At 43.9% G+C, this 24,675-nt stretch overlaps 1 protein-coding gene across 2 annotated transcripts in view; it reads left to right on the forward strand.

The window, feature by feature from the left end:
* Positions 1–24,675, forward strand: part of ZC3H3 (zinc finger CCCH-type containing 3) — a 187,644-nt gene that overhangs the window by 48,895 nt on the left and 114,074 nt on the right. For both annotated transcript variants that reach the window (XR_010623162.1, XM_065752428.1), the window contains exon 4: positions 18,068–18,215. Coding sequence is in view for 1 of the 2 variants with exons in the window: in XM_065752428.1 (XP_065608500.1) it covers positions 18,068–18,215 (148 nt within the window). In the remaining variant the exon portion in view is untranslated. The remainder of the gene's footprint in view (positions 1–18,067; positions 18,216–24,675) is intronic.

The raw sequence follows: 24,675 nt of genomic DNA on the forward strand, positions 1-24,675 counted from the left end.
ATCCCAAGGAGAGCATTCTACTCCTGTCACTCCTGCTTTAGAAAATCAGGTGTTTATTGGAGGCAGAATCCAGGCTCTGCTGTTGGTTTTTAGACACAGGACGAGATGCTGTTTCCTTCAATGTCTGTGTTCAGAAAGGATGGAATGGGTGCATTGGTCTGCAGGGCTTGAAGCACAAACATAAAACACTCACAACTGGAGGGTAGCAGTAGAGTTCTTGATGGATTGGTTGAAACAGTGCTTGTTTTCAACCAGAAATGGAAACTTTTTTGTCTTCATTTTGACAGTTTTGTTCCATCTTCATTGACAGCTATGGTTGGGCTAGATAAATGATTTGGGACCATCCAGCTTCTTGGTTTGAGCTTTCCTTATTGTTGGTATTATCATTGACATCAGCAGCCAAAAAGCCACCAACAGCAAAACTTTCTGGTCCTTTTTCTAAGCAGACAGCATGGGTTCACTTTTCTGCCTTTACATGAACAAATTCTGTTTCTTAAGGATGTTGTGTTAAAACAAATGTACATGGATCTCACATGGTGTGATGTTTATTTCGCATTTCCTGATGAAAAATGACTATCTTGTGCCACTCAGGTAGCCAATGGAAATTTATTTCTCATTATCCTCTGTTATGTTTTCAACACAACAAAAGTAGATAGCTGTAAGCCCCATATGGACTTCAACCAAGCAAAGGTCTGGTTGTGGTTTTTCTTTAATTTAAGGAAACTCTTCCGCTCCCATAGGGGGCCATTTCTTGGGATCAAAATGAGAAGATTTCACCTCTGGTTCAAGGATGATAGTTTTGACTCTTTGGATCTCACTTAGGACCCTATGGAGTTGGTACCTCCAATTCTGACCTGGGAAAGTGGGAAAGTCCTTTGATGACATCTAGTTCAATTTTGGGCATCCAGAGGTGCTCCAATGGAACACTAGTGTTTTGTTTTTTTTCTCCTCTAGAGCAAATGAAGCTGTGGTCTTTGTGGAGGTAGATGAAATGGATGTGTGTCAGTCACCCATCTATGTCACCCAAATAGGCAATACAGGGAAGTAAAACACATGCACTGATGCTTGTGCATTGCTTAGGCTGTGATAATATTTACATATAATAATATAGCACCTCTTCTTCTGCACCTCAGGTTTTCCTTAATACATTTGAATGCCTCCTTGGCTCTGGTCTCCTTTCCTTTATGTCTATTTGCCTAGCTCAAAAGTGGCTTCCCATCACCCTCGGACTATTATTTACTTATTATACTTATTATTACTTTCCTTTATACTAAGAACTCAAGATGTGAACCCAGAAGGAGAGTTTATGCTGGACTGTATGCTTCTGCTCTGGGAGAAGATTTTCTGTCCTTCTGCGCTGTTGTTCTGTAATTCCCAAATCCCACTACATGAGCATTTCCATCCAAGAATGTGCTCCCACAGCATTGCCCTGGTGTTAAATGTTTCCTGACGTGATCTATGTGTTGTTCCTCCTGTATGCAGATGAAAATAGTGGAGATTGCATTTCCCAGTGGGGGAAATGATGTGAAATTTCCTCAAGTCTTCAGAAGGTGGTGAGGCCCTGGGGCGGGTTGCCCAAAGTTGTGAATGCCCCATCCCTGAAGATGCTCGAGGCTCATTTAGATTGGGTTTGGGCAACCTGATCTAGAGGGTGGCAACCAGCCCATGGCATGGGGTTTGGAACTGGATAATCTTTAAGATCCCTTCCAGCCCTAAGCCATTCTGTGATTCTTGAAGGCAAAGAGCAAGGATAGCGAAGGCATCTCAGCAAAGGCAAACACTTTTCCTTCTTCTTTCGCATCTGTTTCAGGCTTTGTAGAGCAATGGATAAAAGGGGGGAAGAAACCCACCCACAATAATCTATAGCAACTGTCACCCAGCAAACTACTCCCATTTCATACAGATAGGTTAGGTGTCAGCACGCGATCGATGGCTCTCGTACCATAATTATAAAAACTAGCGGGTTGTGTTGCTTGAGTGAGTTTAAGAAGAGTAGGGTCTCAATCTTTCCTCTAATAGGGCTTTGACAGTCCACAGCGCAGAGGCTTCGTCTTAGTCTGACAGTGTTGTCATTAAACACCAGGTAGTGTGGAACAACAGAGAACACGGATTCGGAGCGTGAGGGAACATGCGGCTTTGACAGGAGTGATTTGTCATTGCGGAGCTGCCCAAACTCCTCAGACTGCAATACGGACGGCTGCTTAAAGTGACTTATTGCTCCTGTCTGTGGCTGCAGTTGTGATTTGATAATCGGTAAATGTTTGTCAAAGATGAATTCCCTCCCTGATTCAGTGCTGTGCTGCTGGAAAAGCAAATGAAAAGCGGTGCACGGTAGAAACATATCTGAGGGATTAAAAAGGAGGAGGATGACGAAAACAACAGGTTTCCCAGCTCGCTTGTCCTCCATGCTTTGGGAATGTGATCCTGAAAGCCTCGGAATGAGGGTGCTCCATTGGTATGAGGGCACTGGGGCCATGCCTTGCCTTAATAGGATTTGCCATTAGCACAGTGCTAGCGGACCAGGATGGGTACATCTATTATAATGCTTTTTTTTTGTTGTCACATTTCAGAGCTGCAGGTTGTGTTTCTGGGATTGGTCTCAAAGTATTGCAGAGCATTTGGTAATGGTGGTTGTTTCTTGCCTTATTTAACAATCCCTGTTCTCTGCCATTTGCTGTCCTGGAGCTTTCAACAGTAATTCTTAAATAGAATGATTAAGATTGGAAAAGGCCACTAAGATCATCAAGTCTAGCCATCAACTCATCACCCTCAAGCACACTTGAAACTTTGATTTCCTCACCAATTTTCTTTAAATCACTGTGGTCCTCCCTGGGGTTTAGCTCCTGTTTTAGGTCTCTCTGCATGTATTTTCCTTGGCAAATCCATGTGCATGTACTCAGTGGTAGCAACCTGAAGCCCAAATCTTTTACTTCTTAGTTGGATAAGATCAGAGCCTGTTCATAAAATCATAGAATCATTTGAGTTGGAAGGGGCCCTTAGATGTCATCTAGTCTACCTCCCTTGCAGTGAACAGGGTCACCTACAGCTTGATCAGGTGCTCAGAGCCTGACCAGACTGACTTTGAATGTCTCCAGGGATGGGGAACCCATCACCTTCTCTGGGTAACCTGTTCATCACTTTATGGTATCTATAACTTAACAAACATGCTGCCTGCAAAGTTTCCCTCAATTCTTACGGACTTTACTCAAGTTTCTCTGTTGATGTTGGAGTTGGATCAGGGTCTTATTAAGTGGATAGTTAGGAAGGGTGTAAAAAATGGAGGAAAGAAGGCCACCCTTTGCTTTCATAAGCGGCTTTGAGGGTGGGGGAATTCCTGCGAGATTCAAATGTCTCATCATTAAATTAAAAATAAAATATGTTAAGTCAGTCCTAAAGTATGAATGCAAATGGGTTTGCAGAGCGACCTCTGTGCGCACCCCTCCCGTGCCTCGGCGTTAACACAAGATCCATGAACCCATTTGATTATAGCTGGGGTTTTTCTAGTGTTTGAAGTGCTGAAAACGATCAAGAGCAGGAAAAGTGGAGTGATTTATTAGACTCATAAAAATTCATACTTTGTTATTCCAGTCATCTTCCATCTGAAGCTTGTTAGAACGAGAACCCCTGGCAGCTCCTGCCGAGAGGCTGGGGGGGGGGAGGGCATTTATCAGCCTTCCTCCCGCCTCGCCTGCCATCCTGCTCTCATTTAGAGAAATGGACCCGGCTCCTGGAAACACATTAATAATCATTCACTGAAGGAAGGTAAAGGGGGAAAAAAAAATCCCTCTTTTGTTATAATAATAAGGGTTGTGTTTGAACAAGGCCCAATGCTCCAGAGAGCCATTGAGGCTCTTTAACGGGGGGTTGTATCAGGGAAAAGTGCATTTATAGTGTACTAAGTGTGACCACCTCTTAGTGGGTGGATAACGCAGCCTCTTCATCGTTAGCAGGCTCATCAGCTCCCTAAGCATTGGAAGGGAGCTGTCCTGGTGATGGGAATGGAGCAGAGCTGGATGCCAGTGCATGGATCCCTATGCTGGCTTTGGGATTGCACGTCTCCACAGCTTATGGGGATGTAAGCGATAGGTGAGATGTATTCCTGTCCTCAGCAGGACCTCCTGTCTCCTCTGAGCATAAAATCATAGAATGGTTTGAGTTGGAAGGATCTTAAAGATCATCCAATTCCAACCCCTCTGCCATGGGCAGGGTGGACACTCTCTGATATTAAAGTTACATCTTGTAGAGCTGAGTCCAGGTTGCTCTGCTCTTTGAGTTACTCCCCTTGACTTCCCAACTCACCTGTCTTCAGTTATTTGTGTGGCTCTGAAGTGTGCCAAGCCTAATCTCTTGGAGAAGCTAAATCTTGAGTGACCAATGAAGTCAACTTCTTGCAGACACTTGGGACTATATGTGTTGTCATCACAGAAATATATATATTTATCTTCAAGTTGTACCAGAGGAGCAGTAGGCTGGACATTAGGAAAGATTTCTACTCCAAAAGAGTGGTCAGGCATTGGAACAATGCTGCCCATGGAGGTGATGGAGATATTGTCCCTGGAGGTGTTCAAGAAGCTTGGAGATGTGGCACTTGGTGACATGGTTTAGTGGGCATGGTGGGGATGGGTTATTAGCAGTTATTGCCTGCAAGCATTGTCTGCCTCAGGGACTCCTGGTTCAAGAGAGAAGACGAGTAAGTGGCAAGTTTTGCTTAGAAAAGGAGAAGTTTGTCTTGCTGCCGAAGCCACTTAGGTGGCCATATTTAATGCGAGACAAATTTTGAATAGCTGCCTGCATTACAAGAGGAGATAACTCATCTGTGTGTGTCTGCAGAGCATTAGGAATCCATCCTTGTAAGGGATGCAAAGTCTGCAAGCGTTTTCCTGCTGGATGGAGGAAAGGGAGTGCTGGCTGTGATGTATAACGTGCTGACGGTCGGTGCATAATGGGATACCAATCATCAGTTAGGATCTCTGTGTATTAAATCACTGTTAGCCTTTCCAGGACCGGGAGACATACATCATGAATCTTCAGCACCATGTGCAAGATTTAAATGCCTAATTTAGTATGTTAAAAACTAAATGTCCCCAACAGTGCTGTTCAGGGGATTTGGTACTCGAAGTCATGAGGATTTTCTGTTGTTTCTAAAGCAAAAAGTCTCTTGCTTGTCTGCTTCCAAAGCAGCACTGAGGCTGATGCCTTTCTACGTTTGAATATGGAGATGTTGACCCTAAGCATCTTTGATCGGGAACTGGAAGTTGAGATGAGTAAAAATGACAAAGAAACTACATCACATAAACCTTCTTAATGGGATGGAATTGCATTGGGGAGGGTCAGACTGGGTGTTAGGAAAAGGTTCTTCACCTTTTTGAGTGGAAAGAAGAAATATGGACATCAACAGTCTGCCCAGGGCAGTGGTCATGGACTCAAACTTCCGTAATTCAAGAAATATTTGGATAACACTCTTAAGATACAGTGTTTGGGTTTGGGTAGTCCTGTTTGGAGACAGGATTTGGACTCAATCCTTCTGTGACCCTTCCATACTCAGATACAATTCTGTAATTCTTTGATTCCTCTGTAGGCAGCATCTCAGCCTTGGATAGAAACAGGAAATGCCTGCATCCAAGTGGGAATATACACAGAAAGGAAGAAACACACCCGCACGTGGCAGCGCATTTGTAAAAGTTTCCATTCTTTTTTTCCCTTAATTCCTTGTAAAACACGAGGGGTTGTTACAGAGACCTTGCAAAAATACCTGTAGTGTTGCAGTCACAGCTCTGGCGACAGACAAATTTGAAGTGACATTCCTGTGGGCAAATGCCTGCATCGTGCCACGTGCACAGACAGATGAATGGGCACAGGAGGCTGCGGAGGAGTTCGGATGGATTAAACAGATGGGTGAATTGCTCAGAAAGATGGATAGGTAGAGCTGGGAGACAGATGAACTAAATGGCTGTGTTTCTGACTTTCTCAGTGCGAGTGTTCCTACAGGGTAAAATTTAAGTTCATGAAGAATGGTTGGAGGGGTTAGCAGTGGATGAGAGCAATGCTTTCACTGGCAATTGCTTTCTTCCAGCTCTGTCTTTTTGGCACTGGTCTATTCAGATATGCAAACTCAAGCACCACTTTGCTGAGCACGGCCCTAAGCCCGTCTGGTTGTGTTTTGTGATTGAAAATCCGCAGAATCCTTTGAGTTGGAAAGGATCTTCAGAATTCATCCAACCTCTCTGCATTGTGGCCTTCAGGGATTTTTCACCATGGAATACCACCTAAACCAGGAATGGATGGTGATATCTTTTCCCGTAGTTTTTGTACTGAGGAGATATTGCAGTCCTGTTCCACGCTATCAAGAAGCATCCCCTGTATTTACAGCTTTGCATGATGTTATATTGTTTCCTTGTCTTGAACTTATTCTGCATTAACCACAGGAAGAGATGGAAAGAGTGCTGGTGCACATCTTGTGTGGTGAGGTCATGCTCTGCCCTATATCCTGGCAATAGGATGAAAGATAGTGGCCTCAAGTTACACCAAGGGAGGTTCAGGTTGGATAGCAGGTCCTCCCCTATGAGGACAGACTGTGAGAAAACTGGAGCTCTTCAACCTGGAGAAGAGAGGGCTCCAGGGGGACCCTACAGAGGCCTTCCACTACTTGAAGGGGGCATACAGGAAAACTGGAGAGGGACTTTTCATAAGGCCATGAAGCGACACAACAAGGGAAAATGGCTTTAAATGGGACGACAATAGATTTAGACTAGATATTAGGAAGAAATTCTTTACTGTGAGAATACTGAGACACTGGAACAGGTTGCCCAATGAGGTTGTAGATTGCCCCCTCCTTAGAAGCATTCAAGGCCAAGCTGGATGGGACTTTCAGCAACCTGGTCTAGTAGGAGTTGTCCCTGCCTATAGTTGGGAGGCTAGAACTAGGTGATATTTGAGGTCTCTTCCAACCCAAATCATTCTATGATTCTGTGGTATAGTGGACATGATGGGAGTGGGTTGGTGGTTGGTCTTCGTAATCCATGCTGTCAAAATGCATGGAGAAGACATTGAAGAAATTAGCAGGATGTTAAGAATTTCTTTGGTCTCACTGAAGGGAAATTTCAGACTAAAATTTCAGACTAAAATTTCAGTAAATTTTAGTCCTGTAGAAGCAGCTGGAGAAGGCAGCTGTGTCACAAAGACAAGGGGTAATGGAAAGAACTTCAGCTGAGACCAGAAAAGAGGAGAGGGATGGTGGAAATAGCAGTTTTCAGTTTTCCCTTTTGCTGGACAACGTTACTGGGTTTGGATGGGCATATGCTCTCCTGGGTGAAACACCTGCTGGATGACTGGGCCCAAAGAGCTGTAGTCAGTGGAACTAAAGCCAGTTGGCAGCCAGTCATCAGTGGTGTCCCCCAGGGTTCAGTATTGGGACACTCCTATTTAACATCTTTATCAGTGACGTTGATGAGGGGATCATGTGCACCCTCAGTAAGTTTGCAGAGAGCACCAAATTGGGAGTGTTGATCTGCTGGTGGGAAAAAGGGCATCTGGATAGATCGATGGGCCAAGGTAAATTGTACGAGTTTCAATATGGTCAGGACCTGCATTTTGGTCACTACAACCCCAGGCAGCCCTACAGTCTTGGGGAGGAGTGGCTGGAAAGCTGCGTGATGAATAGGGACCTCAGTGTGCTGGTGGACACTTGGCTGAATATGAACCATCAGTGTGCCCAGGTGGCCAAGAAGGCCAATGGTATCCTGGACTGTATCAGGAATGGTGTGATGAGCAGGACTAGGGAAGTAATCCTGCCCCTGTACTCAGCACTGGTGAAGCCCCACCTTCAGTACTGTATACAGTTTTAGGGACCTCAGCACAGGAAGGACATTGGGGTGCTGGAGCAGGTCCAAAGAAGGCAACAAGGCCTTCTATGATTCTGTGATTCATCAGCGTGGCATTTCCCCTGAGACTTGCTTTGGCATCTTGAAAATTGGAATTCCAGTTCCCACTGTGCAAAGGTTTTACTCCATTCCTCTTGCCTCCAGTGCAAGAGGACTTTGAACTTGTGTGCAATGAGAATACAGGATCAAGACTTTGAGTCCTCCTTGGGTCTAAAGCAAATAGGACTGTAACTTACTATAACTTAGAGTTAAGTTACTTGGCCTAATGTTATTTCCATGTGGAAATGTTTCTTTTCCATAAATGTTATACAAAAGTTTCCCCAAGGTGTTTTTTAATGAACTTACACTTGATAAGCTTTTGACAGTTTGATTTTTCCCTTGAATATGAGTGATGCTTTCCCTGTTTCTCCGACACCATAATTCCAGGAAACAAATTCCTCTACTTTTTGCTTCAAACCTGCAAGTTTGGGTACAATTGCAATTCTTGTAACAGTATATTTGGATTTTAATACCTTCCATGCTAAAATGAGTATTTCCATAGAGTTGATCTCTAGCAAGTGCCATTGCACCCATGCATTGTTATGCCTGATGGCATATGTTAACTTCATCACTGCCTGTGGTCCATTTAATATAAGGAATTAGTGAAGCAGATTTGGTTCTAATTCCCCAAATGTTTCCTGCTGAATGTGGCTGCAGTACTAGTCAAAGAATTGTGTTTGGAGGCTGCTAAAACACTTCAGCTGTAAAGCCCATGCTCCTGTTATCCTCTTGCTTGGGGTTGCAGGTAAAGCACTTTTGATCAATTGGATTTATTTCCTATTAAGCAGCAGTTCATGATCATAAACCATCGTTTACATTCTGGCATAAATAGCCGTCTCTCTTGAAAGAGCTCAGAACTGAATGAGTGTGAAAATTAAATTCCCCTCTTAAACCGAAGGATGGTCCTTTTGGAAGCTGATTCCAGTAGCAATATAATTAACCTCTTGCTGTGCCATTCTGTGTGAACATATTGAACATGCTCTGTGATAATCATCCTGTAATACTGGTGTCTGTTTTCACACTAAATTCGTAACAGCATTACAGTAATCCCAAATCCTTTTGTTAACTCTAGGGACTTGGCCAAGTTGGTGCCCAGAACAAAAGACACAGAGCCGTGTGGCTTAGGGCCAACATTTTCCAGGTGTTCCTAGTGTAATGTGAAACACCAAAATGATTTGCTGTTAGGAAAGAGAGGTAGGATCTATGATGAAACTTTATTCAGATTAACCCGTAGGCCTATCCTTGTTGCAAGGTCATTTTATGTGTAATTAATGGAGATCTTGAAAGGTCCATACAAAAACTGGGTAGGTCTACAACCTCCTCTGGAGATTTTTTTAGGGTTGTTGGGGAAGACCTATGCTGACTCTTGGTGACCCTTCAGCTTTTAGCTGCTGAAACCCTTCTTTCTTCCCACAGATTATTCCATTTAATTTCCCTTTTCCACCCTGTGCTCCAGCATAAGGTCTTTGAGCTTAGCTGCTGCCTTCTTGTTTTATCCCATCTTCCCTTTGCTGTTCCATTTTACTCTGTATTTTCCACCATTGGATATATCCCCCTGTTTTATTGCAGACCCTACAATAACTTGGTATCTTTGTGTCATTCTGTTTTCCCATCATGAAGTCCTTCTTAGGCTGTATCCCAAACAAACCACCTATTTCACAGGTGGGAAAATAGAAGTGAACTATGATGCAGGGCTTTAAATCCCAGGATTTTCATATTCCCTCCTGCGCAGATTTTATAGGAGAAATTAAGATCTCAAGTCAATCACTGATGAATAAATAACTGAAGAAGTGTTGTTTTCTCTGCTGAAGGTAAGCAGATAGCACAAACTTTTGAGTTGATAAAAAGGACAGTTGTTGTTGCCCTAAGCCCCCATTAATCTTAGGAAAAAATTTTTCTCCAAAAGAGTAGTCAGTTGTTAAAATGGGCTGTCCAGGGAGGTGGTGATGTCAGCATCCCTGGAGGTGTTCAAGAAACTTGGAGATGTGGTTTAGTAGACATGGTGGAGGTGGGTTGGGGTTGAACTTGATGATCTTGGAGGTTTTCTCCAACATTAGTAGTTCTGTGTTGTGATTCTGTAGGCTTCATTTTCCCCTCTGAGTCTATGGGGAGCCAGCATCTCCTTGAAGCCAGAACTTTCCCTGGGAACCACCCGATGTTCCCTGGTGTTAGGTTACCACGAGGGTGTGGAATGATGAGTGGTCCATGGGTATTTTACCAAATGCACAGTGCCTGCACACGGGGAGAAACAGTACAGGCTGGGAGCACCCAGCTAGAAACAGCTCGGCAGAAAGGGACCTGGGGTCCTGGTGAGTGGGATGTGAGGCAGTGATGGGCCCTTAGGCAAAGAAGGCTGAGGGTTTTCTGGGCTGTATTGAGCTAAGTGCTGCCAGTAAAGAGAGGGGATCCTGCCCTTCTGGTCAGTACTGGGGAGGCCTTGCTTGGGTACTGGGAGCACTGCATACAGGAAAGAGAACAATGGAAGGCCACTGTGGTGACCAAGAGCTTGGAGCAGCTCTGCTAGGAGGAGAAGCTGAGAGAACTGGGACTGCTTAGCCTGGGGCAGGGGGGGCTTGGGGAATCCCACCAATTTCTGTAAATCCCTGCAGGGAGGTACAAAAGAGTGGAGCCAGTGGTGCCCACTACCAGGCCAAGAGGCCCAGGGACCAACTGGAACCCAGGATCTCTCTCAGCCCATTACTTAGTACAGAGACCAGAGAGGAGTAGCGGTCTACCCTTGGGGATCTCCAACCCTGCTTGGGTTGGAGCACAGCTCTGGGTGAGCAGGAGTTGGACCAGATGGACCCAGTGGTGCCTCTAGTTAAAATTTAATACCACTGTGTATGCAAGTGGTTTATTTGCATTTCGTTGGTTTGGGGGCCAGATTGTTATAATTCGCTACTCAAAGTCTGTAAAATGCTGCTGTTGCAGTGGTGAAATTTCCTTTTCTCTTGGTAGGCCTGGATAACTTCGGCTGTGTATTTCCATTTCCCACATATTGACTTTTGAGATGGAAAGAGACAGCAGTTTGCTTTGGTTTTGTGTTATTGTCGGTTGTGTTTATCTTATATTTATATCTCTTTCCTGTTGAGTTATCCTGAAGCTGGACATCACCAGAGTATTACGAAGAGTAGAAGTCTTGGGCTTCCTGCAGCTTGATCAGAGCATGCAATGAGCTTGCCTATTATCTGTGAGCATGGTGGTAGTGCAAGGTAAGCAAGGAATTCCCAGGAATTGCTGGACACTGGCATTAGGCACTCTAATTCCAGGAAAAGGAGGAAGGAAGCAATTCAGATAAATCTGGAGCAAAGTGATAACTTGCTGGATGGATTTCTCCCTTCTGCTTTGCGTGCTGCTTGCCTTGAAAGAGTTTGAGCTGCCATAATATCAACCTTAAGTAATAATAATGAGAGGTAGCACCCTGAGTGAAATGAAACTATAGTAGACTGCCTGCTGCAACAACGCGGAGGTGAGTGACAGCTTCATTGTACAAGTTGAGGAAGGGAGGTGGAGGATTTCTGTTGTCTTTCTGTTGCTTTTCAGTTCCCATTTTGTTGGCTTCTGTTTGGCTTCTCGGCATTTTGTTGGCATTTTGTTGGCATTTTATTGTCTTCTCATTGTCTTTTTGTTGCCATTTTCTTGGTGTTTCACTGGCATTTTGCTGAATCTTTGTTCCAGGCTTTGAGCAAATCCCACAGGAAAGACATTTGATCATAGAATCATAGAATGGCTTGGAGCCTCAAGGATCCTGTTCCAACCCCCTTGCCACAAGCAGGGCCGCCAACCTCCAGATCTGATACTAGACCAGGTTGCCCAGGGCCCCATCCAACCTAGTTTTAAAATACCTCCAGGGACAGAGCATCTACAGTCTCTCTGAGCAGCCTGTTCCAGCACTTCACCACTCTCTCTGTTCATGTTCACTCTCTGACATCCAGTTTAAACTTACACTCCTTGAGCTTAAAACATTCCCCCTTGTCCTGTCACTATCTACCCTTGCAAAAAGTTGATTCCCCTCCTGTTTATAATGCCCTTCTAAATACTGGAAGGCTGCAATGAGGTCTTCACACAGCCTTCTTTTCTCCAGGGTGAACAAGCCCAGCTTCCTCAGCCTGTCTTCGTAGTGGAGGAGCTCCAGCTCCCTGATCATCTTCATGGCCCTCCTGGACCCTCTCCAGCAGCTCCACATCTTTCCTGTGCTGGGGGTCTCAGACCTGAGCACAGCACTCCAGATGGGGCCTCACATGGGCAAAGTGGAGAGGGACAGACATCTCCCTGTCCCTGCTAGCCACCTTCTGATGTATCTTCTGATGGATCCTAGGATACCATTGACCTCCTGATCTGCTAGAGCACACTGCTGGCTCGTGCAGTTTTTCACTGACCCAAACCCCAAGGTCCTTCTTAGGGCTTCTCTCAGTTATTCTCCCATTCTGTATAAATATCTGGGATTACTCCGACCCAAGTGCAAAACCTTGTGCTTTGCTTTGTTGAACCTCATTAAGTTCACACAGGCCCACCTTCTGAGTTTCTTGAGGTCCTTCTGGATGGCATCCCTCCCTTCTAATGTGTCAACTGCACCACTCATTTTGGTGTCATCAACAAACTTGCTGAGGGTGTCATCCATGTCATTGATGAAGATGTTGAAGAGCACTGGTCCCAAGACAGATCCCTGCGGGACACCAATCATCACCAGCCTCCACCTGGTCTTAGTGCCATTTGCCACAACCCACTGCCTACAGCCTTCTAACCACTTCCTTATCCACTCCTCAAATCCATATCTCTTCAATTTAGAGATAAAGATGTGGTAGGGGACCATTTCGAAGGTCTTGGACTAGTCCGGGTAGATGACATCAGTTGTCTTCCCTTTATCCCCTGCTGTCATCACTCCATCATAGAAGACCACCAGATTGAGCAGGCACAACCTTCCCTTGGTAAAACCATGCTGGCTGTCTCAGATCACCTGCTCATCCCTCATGATAAATATGACTAAATATGTCTTCTAGGAGATCTGTTCTGTGATCTTCCCAGGCACAGGGTTGAGGCTTAACGGCCTGTAGTTCCCTGGATCCTCCTTCCTCCCTTTCTTGTAAATTTGATCTCAGAGCTGGACATTGTTTGCTTTTGGATTAAGTGTTGACATGGTGAGCATGATGCTGCAGTGTCAACTCCCCCACTGCATCCGTCAGGGGCTTCCCCCATTTCCCATCCCATCCAATCCTCAATTCCAGTCTGTGCCAGTCCTTTGCTTTTCAGAAGGCATATTGAGATGATAAATTTGTGTCCCTTTGGCAGAAATTGGCATCTGTACTTGGAGCTGTTGTTATGGCTTTGAGTACAGTTCTTTTACAGTCCCTGATAACATCAGTTGCAGAAGATGCCAACAGCACACAGCGTGTGTGCTCATAGTCCTTAGCTTTTTATTTTACTTCCTAATGCCTGGCTTTGATGAAGCAATTCAGTTTTCTCAGAGGTTTTTCAACCTCTACTTGGCTTTTATTGCAGTTTAGTGGTCAGGATGGAATATAAAGGGCTGCTCAGGGTGGCTCTGCTGGAATGCACCATCTCCAATATTTCCTCTGATGCAGTTCACAACACCGGCACCATATTAAAGATGCAGTCCTTATCAAAGATGCAGTTTGCATTTGTGCATTTGTTGCTCTCATCTCGCTTCCAAGTGCTGGAAAATAAATGTTGCTGTCCCTTCCTGCTGCCTCTGAGTGGGATTTAACAGCAGAAGCAGCTCTATGCATACTCCAGTGCCTGAAGCTCCATAGCACAGGGACTCAGGTGGGCTCTCAGCTGTCACTTCATGGCCCACAGCACCCATTATTATCCCTTTTTTTTTCCTCTTTTGCTGCCTGAGCAATCTCCATGCCCACATGGGATGTATTGTCTGTCCCACATCACTTTCTGAAAGAATCCCTTGAATTTAGGAATTAGTACTCCTGGAAATGTATCTGTGCTCTTTTTGCCATTCTTTTTCCCAGCAGTAGGATTTACTCTGCTGATTCCAGAACTTTTTTCCTTTTCTGTAGCATATCACCCAAAGAGATTCAGTTCCTGTTGTTTTAAATGACAGGAGGAAACCTAGCAGAAAACTCACTGAAACACCCTGATTTGATGGAGAGACAGACAAATTCGGCTAATGCCTTCCTCACCTCCTCTCATTATTCTGGCAGATGTGGATGATTAAAATTTAATGTCAAGGAAAGATTTGTTGTAATTAACAGCAGGTCAGTGTTCCCCTCAATTTTTCTTGCCATGGGGACAAATACATCTTTTTACAAAAGGCTTTCCTGTTTGTTTGCTTTTTTTTTTTTGGGGGGGGGGGAAGTGGATGAAACTTGTTTGTAAGTCAACTTAATTTTGCATTGAGGGAGGGATAAAAAAAATAGAAAAAAGCCTATCCTATCACTTTTAAATACTTCATTAATGTGGGGGAGGCTCAGAGCAGAAATAAGAGGCAGTTGGGGTTGATGTGGGAATAGAAAAGATCAGAGCACAGCCACGTCTATGATTTAGGGATGCTGGAAGGTGAGCTGGACTGCATATTGTTTCCCGCTCTCCTGTAGACATCCCAGGAGGTGTTTTGCTCTCCTTGCTTCAGATATCCCCTCTCCATGGGAAAACATGAGCTGAAATAACCCCCTCATCACCTTCTGGTCATGAACCGCATCTTTTGAGAAGCAGGATGTGTGGTATACTGGACCACATTGCTCAGAGGGTGGATGTGTGGCCCTGGACTGTATCTACTTAGAAGAGGATGTGTGGTTCTGGGCCACATCTGCTTGGAATAAGGATGACAAGAATGAGAGGTAAAGGTCTCAAGTTGCACCAGGGGAGGCTTAGATTGGATATTAGGAAAAATATATTCTCTGAAGGCATGATCAGGCATTGGAACAGGATGTCCAGGGAAGTGGCGGAGTCACCATGCCTGGAGGAGTTTGAGAAATCTGGAGATGTAGCACTTGGGGACATGGTTTAGTGGGCATGGTGTGGATGGGTAGGTGGTTGGATTTGGTGGTCTTGGAGGTCTTTTCCAACCTTGATGACTCTGTGGCTCTTTGGGCATGATGGGAATGGTCTGACATCTGCTCTGAAGAAGGATGTGCGGTCTTGGGCCACATCTGTTCAAATGAAGGATGAGTGCTGCAGGAAGGATTTTGCTACCCATCCAAAGAGCAGCAAAAGGCACTGGAGCCCTTGGACCAGGTTTTTCCCCATCCCTGGGCAAATGGTGCTGGGGGACTCACTGCTCCAAGCAAAGCTCCAACTCAGCAGCACAGCACAGGCTGCAAGGCTGGCCTGATAAATGGTGCTCATATCCCATTCAAATATGATGCAAGCAGTTTTTTTGTAGTTTGTCTTCCATTGCGGTAGTAAAGTTTTTAATTAGGAAAGCTAATGAGATCGATTAGTCATTAGAACTGACCTCTGGATCTCTGCGAGGAGTGTGCATGTGTGTGCTGGGCTGATAACGGGGGACGCTGGGGTATTGTTTGTAATAAAAGCGTAAAGTGTTTGATTTGAGTGAAATGTGCCACGGGGAATACATCATGTGGAGAAAAAAAATTACAACCCTGGGAGCCTGTAATGAAGGGAATTAAACCAACATCCTATCTAAATAACATGATTATCTACACAAAACCCCTCAGCTAGCAAGTAATAATAGAAAACTGAGCTCTTCGGAGAGCCTCTTTCAGAAGGTGCTTAATGCTGGAGCGTGCATGCCGACGCTTTCCGAAGAGCAGCTCTGGCATGAATACAACATCCAATTATTGCTGGGGAATGGAGTTTACCAGGTGCCAGTCTGTCTGCATGCTGACACTGGGGACACCTGAAAGCTGCAACAATTTGGGACTTCTGTTCCTTGCAGGATTAGGTGTTGGGTTGGTCCGTGACAATGCACAGTGGTTAAAAAAATAGGAAAAAAAAAGTTAATAATGCAGTGAACAGGTTCCCAGCTTGATAATTTTGTACAGTTGGAGCAGTGGGGGTGAGGGGTCAGCTGGAGGATGTGGGGTTGTGGTTAGAATGGGTTTGGGGATGTGGTTTTGCAGGGTGGCATTGGGAGTGGATGGGATTTCATCCCAGTTGTGCATATTTGGAAATTCTGTTGTTGTTTGTATATTGCAAACCTAAATGCAGTTCTCTGAAACAAAACTCTTCTGGTTTTGCTATTGTTTGCAAGTGATTCTGATTGCAATTAGTGCTCAAGCCTTTTAAAGAGCCTTAAAGATCCATGTAGCTGCCCCAAAGAAGTTACCGAAGGATGAGAGGTAACAGCCTCAAATTGCACCAGGGGAGGTTCAGGTTGGACTTTAGGAACAATTTCTTCTCTGAAAGAGTGGTCAAGCATTGGAACAAGAGTTGGTGGAGTCACCATCCCTGCAGGTGTTCAAGAAGCGTGTAAATGTGGTACTGGGGGACATAGTTTAGAGGGCATAGTGTTGTTGGGTTGATGATTGGACTAGGTGATCCTAAAGATCTTTTCCAACCTTGCTGATTCTGTGAGTAGGCATGGTGAAGATGGGGTTGACTTGATGTTCTTAGTGGTCTTTTCCAACATTAATGATTCAGTGAAAATTCCAAAGGGATACATCGGAAAGCCAGATTGTTTTTTGTTCTCTTTCCTCTCTCTTCTTTCGTTCATCCTCAAAACTGTGTATTTAGAGGCTGAGTTAGTAAAGGAAGCCTAAATAATGGGGAATTGAAGAGATTCTAGGACAAAAAAAGAAAAAAGACATGTCATATACCCCTTTCTTAACCCTGGGGAGTATTTAATGAATACATCTTGTTTAATTTTTATTCCAAATCACCTGAAGCTTAGGTCACTGGTGCTAACTTCCTGGCTTTTCAGGTTGTTAAACATTTCCTGGCTGATTTCATGCGCCGGTACTTGGAGCTTTTATCAATGCCTGCTGCCAACAGCAGCATGCTTTTCTCTCAAGCATCATCAAAGTCCAGTTCTTAGCACGAGATAACCTGCCTGCAGGCATTATTCTGATGTATTAATTACACAGGGGTCCTAAGTAGGAATTAAAGAGCAAAGTGTTCGGGATGCGAAAGAAAACAGCAGTGCCTTCCCAGTTTTATCACTGCTGCATGAAAGTGCTTGTTTGCGTGCTGTCGTGAGCATGCCTGACGCTTCATAGGCAAAACTAAAGGCTGTGGAATCCCTCTGCGTGTGCTATACTCAGTGAGCATTTATCTTTACAGCGGAGCATAGAGGAGAATCGTGATCTTTGTCTTTATCGTGAAAAATTCCAGTGATTTATCTACGGAACTCACTTCTCTCCATCCCCTTATCAGAAGTTTTAAGGCTCAGACTGAGTTTGGGAAGGGGAAATTCCTGCTTTATCCCTCTCGAGCCCAGCATTGAGACATTAGCTTGCTGGTGAATGGACAAGAAAGAAAATAGAATACCTTTTCCTTTGCTTGTTTAGATGCACAAGCAGCGTCGTGGTTATCTGGGAGGCACTTCTTGCAGAGATGGACGTGGGATTGAGTATCACATTTTCAGGGAAAATAATGCTTCTGGTTTTCCCCTCTCAACCTTGCAGTAATTTTAATTAGAGCATCTCCCAAGAAAAACAGCCAGCCCTTTAAATCAGTTATAAAACCAGAAGACTTAGTCTCAGCATGTAGTGTCAGCTTTAATTATCTGGGCAGTTATAGCTGTATGTTATAAAAGTCAGGCAATTAGATGCATTCCTTAAAGCTGCCAAAAAAATTGCTCGCTATCACGTGGAGGAAAAACAGAGTCAAACACATAGCTGTTAATTGCATGAAACATTCAGCAGAAAAAAACTGGCATGTAGATCATCCTTCAAAATATTCTGAAAATGGGAATGATTAAAAGCAGAAATCTGTTCCAAATGGATTGGATGATAAGAATTTCTTATTGGAAAGATTGGTCAAGCATTGGAACAGGACTATCCCTGGAAGCGTTTGATAAATGTGAAGGTGTGACTCTGAGGAGCATGGTTTGGTGGTCGTGGTGTGGATGTGTTAATGGTTGCACTTGATGAACTTAGAGATCTTTTCCAACCTTAATGATTCAGTGATTCTATGATTCCTTTTGTCCCGCCTACAAGCTCCCTGGATGCACACCTGAATTTCAGCCCGTTTTTTCCTTTGCTTTCCTGCAGGTGCCAACTTGCACTTCATAAGGAGCCCCCCAGCTAACAAAATAATAAAGACACGCTACAGGATAGTGAAGAAGAACGTGGTCACTCCTTCCTCATCATTTAACAGCTCTGGCCCCAGCTGGAAGATGAAGCGTCTACTGGCATCAAGGTAGTTCTTCCATTTGTTGAATGCAGGACCAAGAGCTGTTCATGCTCTTATTTCTGTTCCGTGACATTACAATTGCATTAGTCACAAAAATCACTTAATTTCTCTATTTGTTTAGCTGCTTGGACTCATTGTTTATTGACTTAAAGTGTAAAATCATGTTAGTAATCCCATTACGCTGGTAGCAAACAGCTTACCACGGCCTGCTTCTTCATATTTGTTCCCTATTTGAATTATTTGTTTCCATGAAGCAGTTAAATAAGGGTGATGGATAAATACATGCATTAGAACTAAGTAAACTTGCTGCTGCTTTTGGGAATGGACATTTCTTGCTAATCAGACATGGTAAAGCCTGCTAATGAAGCCAGGCTTGCTTTATAACATTATCGTGGAACCAAAGAATCATAGAATCTCCTAGGTTTGAAGGGACTCATATGGATCATCAAATCCAACTCTTGCCTCCACACAGGACCACCCAAAAATCAGAAATTCTGTGAAATCCAATTCCTGTGAAATCCAAATTTTGGGATTCTGTAAGCGTTGTTGTGGTGATGCCATTCAGAGGGACCTTGATAAACCTAAAAGTTGGCCTAACAGATTTCAACAAAGCCAAGTTCAAGGTTTTGCACTTGGGTCAGTGTGATCCCAGATATGTATATAGGCTGGCAGTGGAATTCCTTGAGACTAGTCCTGCTGAGAAGGACTTAGGCGTCATGGTAGATGAAAAGCTGACATGAAATAGCAGTGTGCACTTGCAGTGCAGATGGCCAGTGATATCCTGGGCTGAATCAAAGGAGGGGTGGTCAACAGGATGAGGCAGGTGATGACTGTCCCTCTCTACCCTTGTTAAGACCCATCTGGAGTATTGTGTCCAGGTCTGGGATCCCCAATGCAGGAAACATGTAGAGCTTTTGAGAGGATCTAGAGGAGGGACACAAAGATGATAAGAGGGCTGGAGCATCTCTCCTATGAAGACAGACAGGAGGAGCTGGTCTTCTTCAGTCTTGAGAACAGAAGGCTGTGGGGAGTCCTTATTAATGCCTTCCAATATTTAAAGTGAGATTCTAAACAGGAGGGAAATTAACTTACGCGTAGATAGTGATAGGACAAAGGGGAATGGTTTTCAACTAAAGGAGGGGAGATTTAGATGTCAGGGAGAAGTATTTCACTGGAGAGTGGTGAGGTGCTAAAACAGGATGCCCAAAGAGGTGGATACCCCATCCCTGCAGGTGCTCAAAGCCAGGTTGAATGGGGGCCCTGGGCAAACTGATATAGTATTTGATTTAGTGGTTGGCAACCCTGCCTGTGGTAGGGGGGTTAGAACTTGATGATCCTTGAGGTCCTCTTCAATCCAACCTATTCTATGATTCCATTTATAACTAATGCTTAAAAAACAGGAGGCATTAGAACATGTGCTTGGCTGTAACTTGAATCTTTGAGAGGACAGGTTCTCCTCCTGAAATGCCAGTTTACTCATACGAGAAGCAGTATTTTCAGGAAAGAGACTTTGCTGTGCTCTGCCATTATTGATGATGGCATAGTAGCCCCAAATTCTGGGGGATACCATGTGCTGTCCCCATCCATGTGTTCTTCAGCAGAGCTGTTGTATGTGTTGACATCAATGCCCAACCTTCTTCCAGAGGTTGTCTCCTCTCTGTATTCATGTGTTGTTCTACTGTCTGTTGTAGAGTCAAAGGTTGCAGGAATTATTTCTAAACTTCAACTTTGCCTATTTTTTCCATACTCTTAAGGATGTTGGCATAGAGTTTCACAATGTCCTTGGGGCAGACTCTTGGGTTTTCCTTTCCTGAAACAAACCACATGCTCTCTTTCCTATGACCCTGCTTTATACTTGGGTTGAATCAAGGTGTCCTGTATGTAAACACGTTACCCACCAGATATATTCCTTGGATAGCTTGTCAAACTATTATATAAAGTCAGACCATCACATATGTAATTAGTATGTTTCCTCTTTGGCCCAAATAGAAGCTTTCAAAAATAATTATTGTTTCCTTTTTAATATATGGCTTTTATACCGTAAATTTTTTAATGATAAAGTCTGAAATAATATTACTTCTCAGATGTTCATAATTTGCTGCCAGTAATTACTATGCCTGATTATTTTGTGTGCAAATGAAGATTTGTTTCTCACCAGTTGTAACCTTCTGTTTTCTCGTGTGGCTCTGGTTCTGGCCACTCCAAAATATAAATACTGTTTTTTTCTTAATGTAGCAGGAGGAATGGTTGAGTGTCAGCCAACCCAATTGACCCTAATGAGCACATTTATATCTGCATTGGCTTCAGTCTTATTCTTCCCCATTTCTATCTCAGTTTCCCCTGGAAGTGGCTGCCTTTTTGTCCTAACTAGCCATTTGAAGCAAATCGTGCTTCCTTATTTAAATCTGGGAAGTGCAACCTGCCTCGGTGAAAATAGTTGCTGCTTTCTGCTCTTGATACAGAAAATCCCATCAAAATGACCTTTGTCTCTGCACTCTCTCTGAGTGCTACCCACTTATCAACCAGGCTAGTAGAAGGTTGTTTTTTGTTTCTAATTTTTGTGACTGTGAAATGTTACAAGATATGATTTTGGGGCAAAACCACTGCTTTAGGGTCTCTGTTAATGTGGGGTCTTGAAAGGGAAATGGTGACTTGATTTGCCCTATAATTGCCCCATTTTATTCTCAGAATGGGAATTTATATTTAGTAGATGATGTTTGTAAGTGGATTAGGTTCTGCAGTCACATTCATGGGCAGGGAAACAGGATAATTTGTAACTTGGCAGTCTTCATGTAGAGCATCTTTGTGTCCTGCTGTGATGCAACATTGCCCCAAATTATTATACCTCTGATGTCATAGAATTCCTTGCTGGTTCTCTTGGGTCTCTGTCTCCAGAGAGCAGAGATCATTACCTGCTCCCATGTTGTTCCTGTGAGGAGGCTGTAGGCTGCCATGAGTGGACTGCAGACTGATTTTAGTTACCTTGTAGGCTACCATGAGGCCTCCCCTCTGTCTCCTCTTACCTGGACCAAAGAATCAAAGGGACCTCAGCAGTTTCCCATACATCTTCCCCTATAGACAATTCCTCATCTTTGTAGCCCTCGTTTGGATGCTCTCTAATAGCTTTATGTCCTTCTTAAATGGACATTTGGGCATCAGTGATAAGGGAGGGAGAGCAAGGGATAATGAGCATATGCCAGAGTGGAGAGAGAGGATCTAAGCATCTGCCCTGTGATAAGATGAATCTTGCAGAATTGTAGATGGGTGAGTTTAATGGTGGTGAAATGGCTGCACTGGGGCAAAATCATAAAGCTTGGGAAGGACCTCTAAGGTCATCAAGTCCAACTATGAACCCATCACCACCATGCCCACTCACAGAATCACAGAATCAGTAAAGCTGGAAAAGACTACTAAGATCATCCAGTCCAACTGTCAACTCATCACCACCGTGCCCACTCATGCTGAAGTTGAAGAGGACCCCCAAGGTCATCAGCTCCTAACATTGACCTATCATGCCCACTAAACCATGACCCTCAGTGCCTCATCTCCATGGTTCGTGAACACCTTCAGGGATAGTGACTCCACCACCTCTCTGGGTAGCCTATCTCAATGCCTGATGACTCCCTTGGAGAAGAAATTGATCGTAATATCTAACCTGAACCTCCCCTGGCGCAGCTTAAGTCTATTAACTCTCATCCTAAATCAGAGATGTAAGAGATCCAATTCCTGCACCGATCATTTGGCTGAGGTTCTTCCTCCTGTATTATCTCCAGATCTGGGTTGTTCATAGTTGGAGGAAGGGGAAGGGGCTCAGGTTAGGGCAGGATTTCTGGGCTGAGTGCTCAATATGTTTGGCAGAGGAGGAATCCTTTCATCCAACTGCAATTGGCTGAGAGCTCCCACTTGTAGACTAATTTTATCCATATTAATCTTTGGCTTCATTAAATAATGAAGTTTAGTTCTTATGGCTGTTTCAGACAAATCTTGATAAAACACCATCAGCAAGTTAAAAACAATTATATTTTTAAGAAGCAATAAATCTCTTACTTTGTCTTCCTCTTACCTTCATTGTGTGTGATCAATCATCTGCACCGTCTGCAGGAAGCACATGGCGAATGCTTCTATAGCTTAACATTTTTTTTCCCTTATGCACCTTTGCTCATAGCATCCTTTTGTATGCATAACAGGGAATAATTCAGGGGACTGAGAGCTGCATTTCCAGCTGCAAAACTGGGAACATGCAACTTTTCCTGGAGTATTTTGCAGCATGGGTTTCGTCACCTATTCATTTCTACATTTTGATGTGTGTCATATCGAACAGTTGACTTTTCAATACCCTTTTTTCTTTAAGCCAGAAGTGTGAAGTCAAAAGGTTGTTGGTGCTGGGGTTGAATGATGCTCCCAGGCTTCTATGTAGCTGTGGCTAAGAGGGAGTTCCTACTCTAAAATGCACATTTTTGGGGCCCCAGAAGTGGTGGTCGAGGATTTTGCATGGCAAATAATATTGTCAGATTTAAGATGGTGCCATTATAGACTTCGGGCAGCAGCTGTGTTTCTGTCCATCCTATATACTTGTCCCTAAGTGTGTTCATAGGATTTCCCTGCTCTATTTGGGTATGTATTCTGCAGTGTCCAATGGGAAACCTTGCAGGGGTGCATGGACCATTGCCATTGCTGTCAACAAACTCTCCCACATTTCAAGCAAAAGTGAGGATGGGTGTATCAGTGACAGGTGGGTGACGAGGGAAGTTGCTGCAGGTCCAGAGGTACCCACTGCTAATCCCAGGGTGATGAGTCGCATTTTCCCCTTATTGCTGGGTTGCATTAAACTTTGCCCTGCCGCTGACTTTTCTGGAAGCAAAAGATGGGAGTATATCTTAAATTAATTTTACTACACTTTTTGTAATATTTTTGTTTTAAATAGATTTATAAGCAACTTGGGGGCTATTTCTCCAAATTTATGAAGATAATTTTCACTCCCTTGATAAGGTTAAATTTACACCTGCTATTTCCATATTAATTCACATTGCTAAGTGGATCTAATTTTCTTCCGTTCTTCTATCTAGTGAGTGTGGCCTTTCCTAATGCAATTTCCCCCTCACTAAATCACTGTGATCGGGAGTCATGATCGAGTTAAATTAACTTAAATTAATTTACTTAATAAGAGCTCCAGATCATTGTGAATGAGGTTAAGATTTATTGATCCTCCTTTTCACTCCACCCCCTTATCTCTCCCTGCTTTGCAGGAGTGCAGCTCAGAAGGGCTGTGATTTGCTTGCCTTAAATTTCATTTTCTCCTATTGACATTGTGGTTGGTCATCACTTAGAAATCTCATGGGGATGCCTTTTCTGCAGGCTGGATAGGGCTGAGCCACTTCACATGGAGGGGTTGTGAAGAATGAAGCAATGCACTGAATAATGACAGCATTTGCAGGTACTCAGAATGCCTTTTAGCCCTTCTACAGCAGCTTTTTGGAAATGCTGCTGCTCCCAGCCTCTTCCCATGGTTCTTGTGTTGGGAGCCAGTATGGATGAGTGGTGACTGATATGCTCAGTCAACCAGACAGGATGTCCAAACTTGATAGACTATGTTTGGAGGCAAGAGAAGCCTTGTGGTGTTGAGGATGCTGTAGAATTGGAGGAACTGTTGGAGGAAAATGTCATAGAATCACGGAATATCCCAAGCTGAAAGGGACCCATGGGGTTCGTTGAGTCCAACTTATGGAAGAGGTAGGGCATATTTTGTTGGGCTTCTACATTTCAGCGTGTCTTGGTTGGAGCTGACAGATGAAGGTTATGGCAGGAGGGTGTTCCTGGCTTATGGAAATACTTCCCTGTGCAAAACCTTTCACTGATGGTTTTCAGTCCACTGAAGGGATGATTGTTTTACAAACCAAACCCAACTACCACTGAGCATCCAGCTCAAGGCAGCAGTGGGAAATGTCCAGTCTCCATTCTGGGAGGAATCCAGGAGCTGTCCCAGGAGCAACAGGAGAACTCAAATCACTCACTTGTAGAGTGACATCCCCAATTTAAGACAATTTTTGTGGGGAAGAGAGGCTTCTGCCTAGTGGCTGTTTTTGTGTTTCTAGATCCCAGTGATGGGCAAGTTAAGCACTGACCCACTTTGAACAGTTTTCTTTTAAAATAATGATGCATATGTTTAAAAGAAAAGCAACCTGTCTGCAAATATGATCTGGCACCGGTGTAGGACTTCAGAAAAGTTTACTCCTTCTCTTGAGGGATAAACTTACCCCTCCAGCATTATAAATAAGTAAAGAACAAAATAATAAAACATTTGTCAGAGAAAGTGCCTGCTCAGTAGGAAAGACTTGTCAGCAGAGGATAAGCTCATGTATTTTAGTTTTCTTTTCTTCTTTTCTTTCTGTTCCTTGGCCTGGAGCAAATGTGAATGGACAGAGCTTGGGACAGGACCCTTGTGGAACTGAGTCGGCCCTTGACATGT

The sequence above is a fragment of the Cyrtonyx montezumae genome, unplaced genomic scaffold, assembly GCF_038088225.1.
Source record: "Cyrtonyx montezumae isolate F1298 unplaced genomic scaffold, pur_monq_1.0 scaffold_8, whole genome shotgun sequence".
In the NCBI taxonomy this organism is placed as follows: domain Eukaryota; kingdom Metazoa; phylum Chordata; class Aves; order Galliformes; family Odontophoridae; genus Cyrtonyx; species Cyrtonyx montezumae.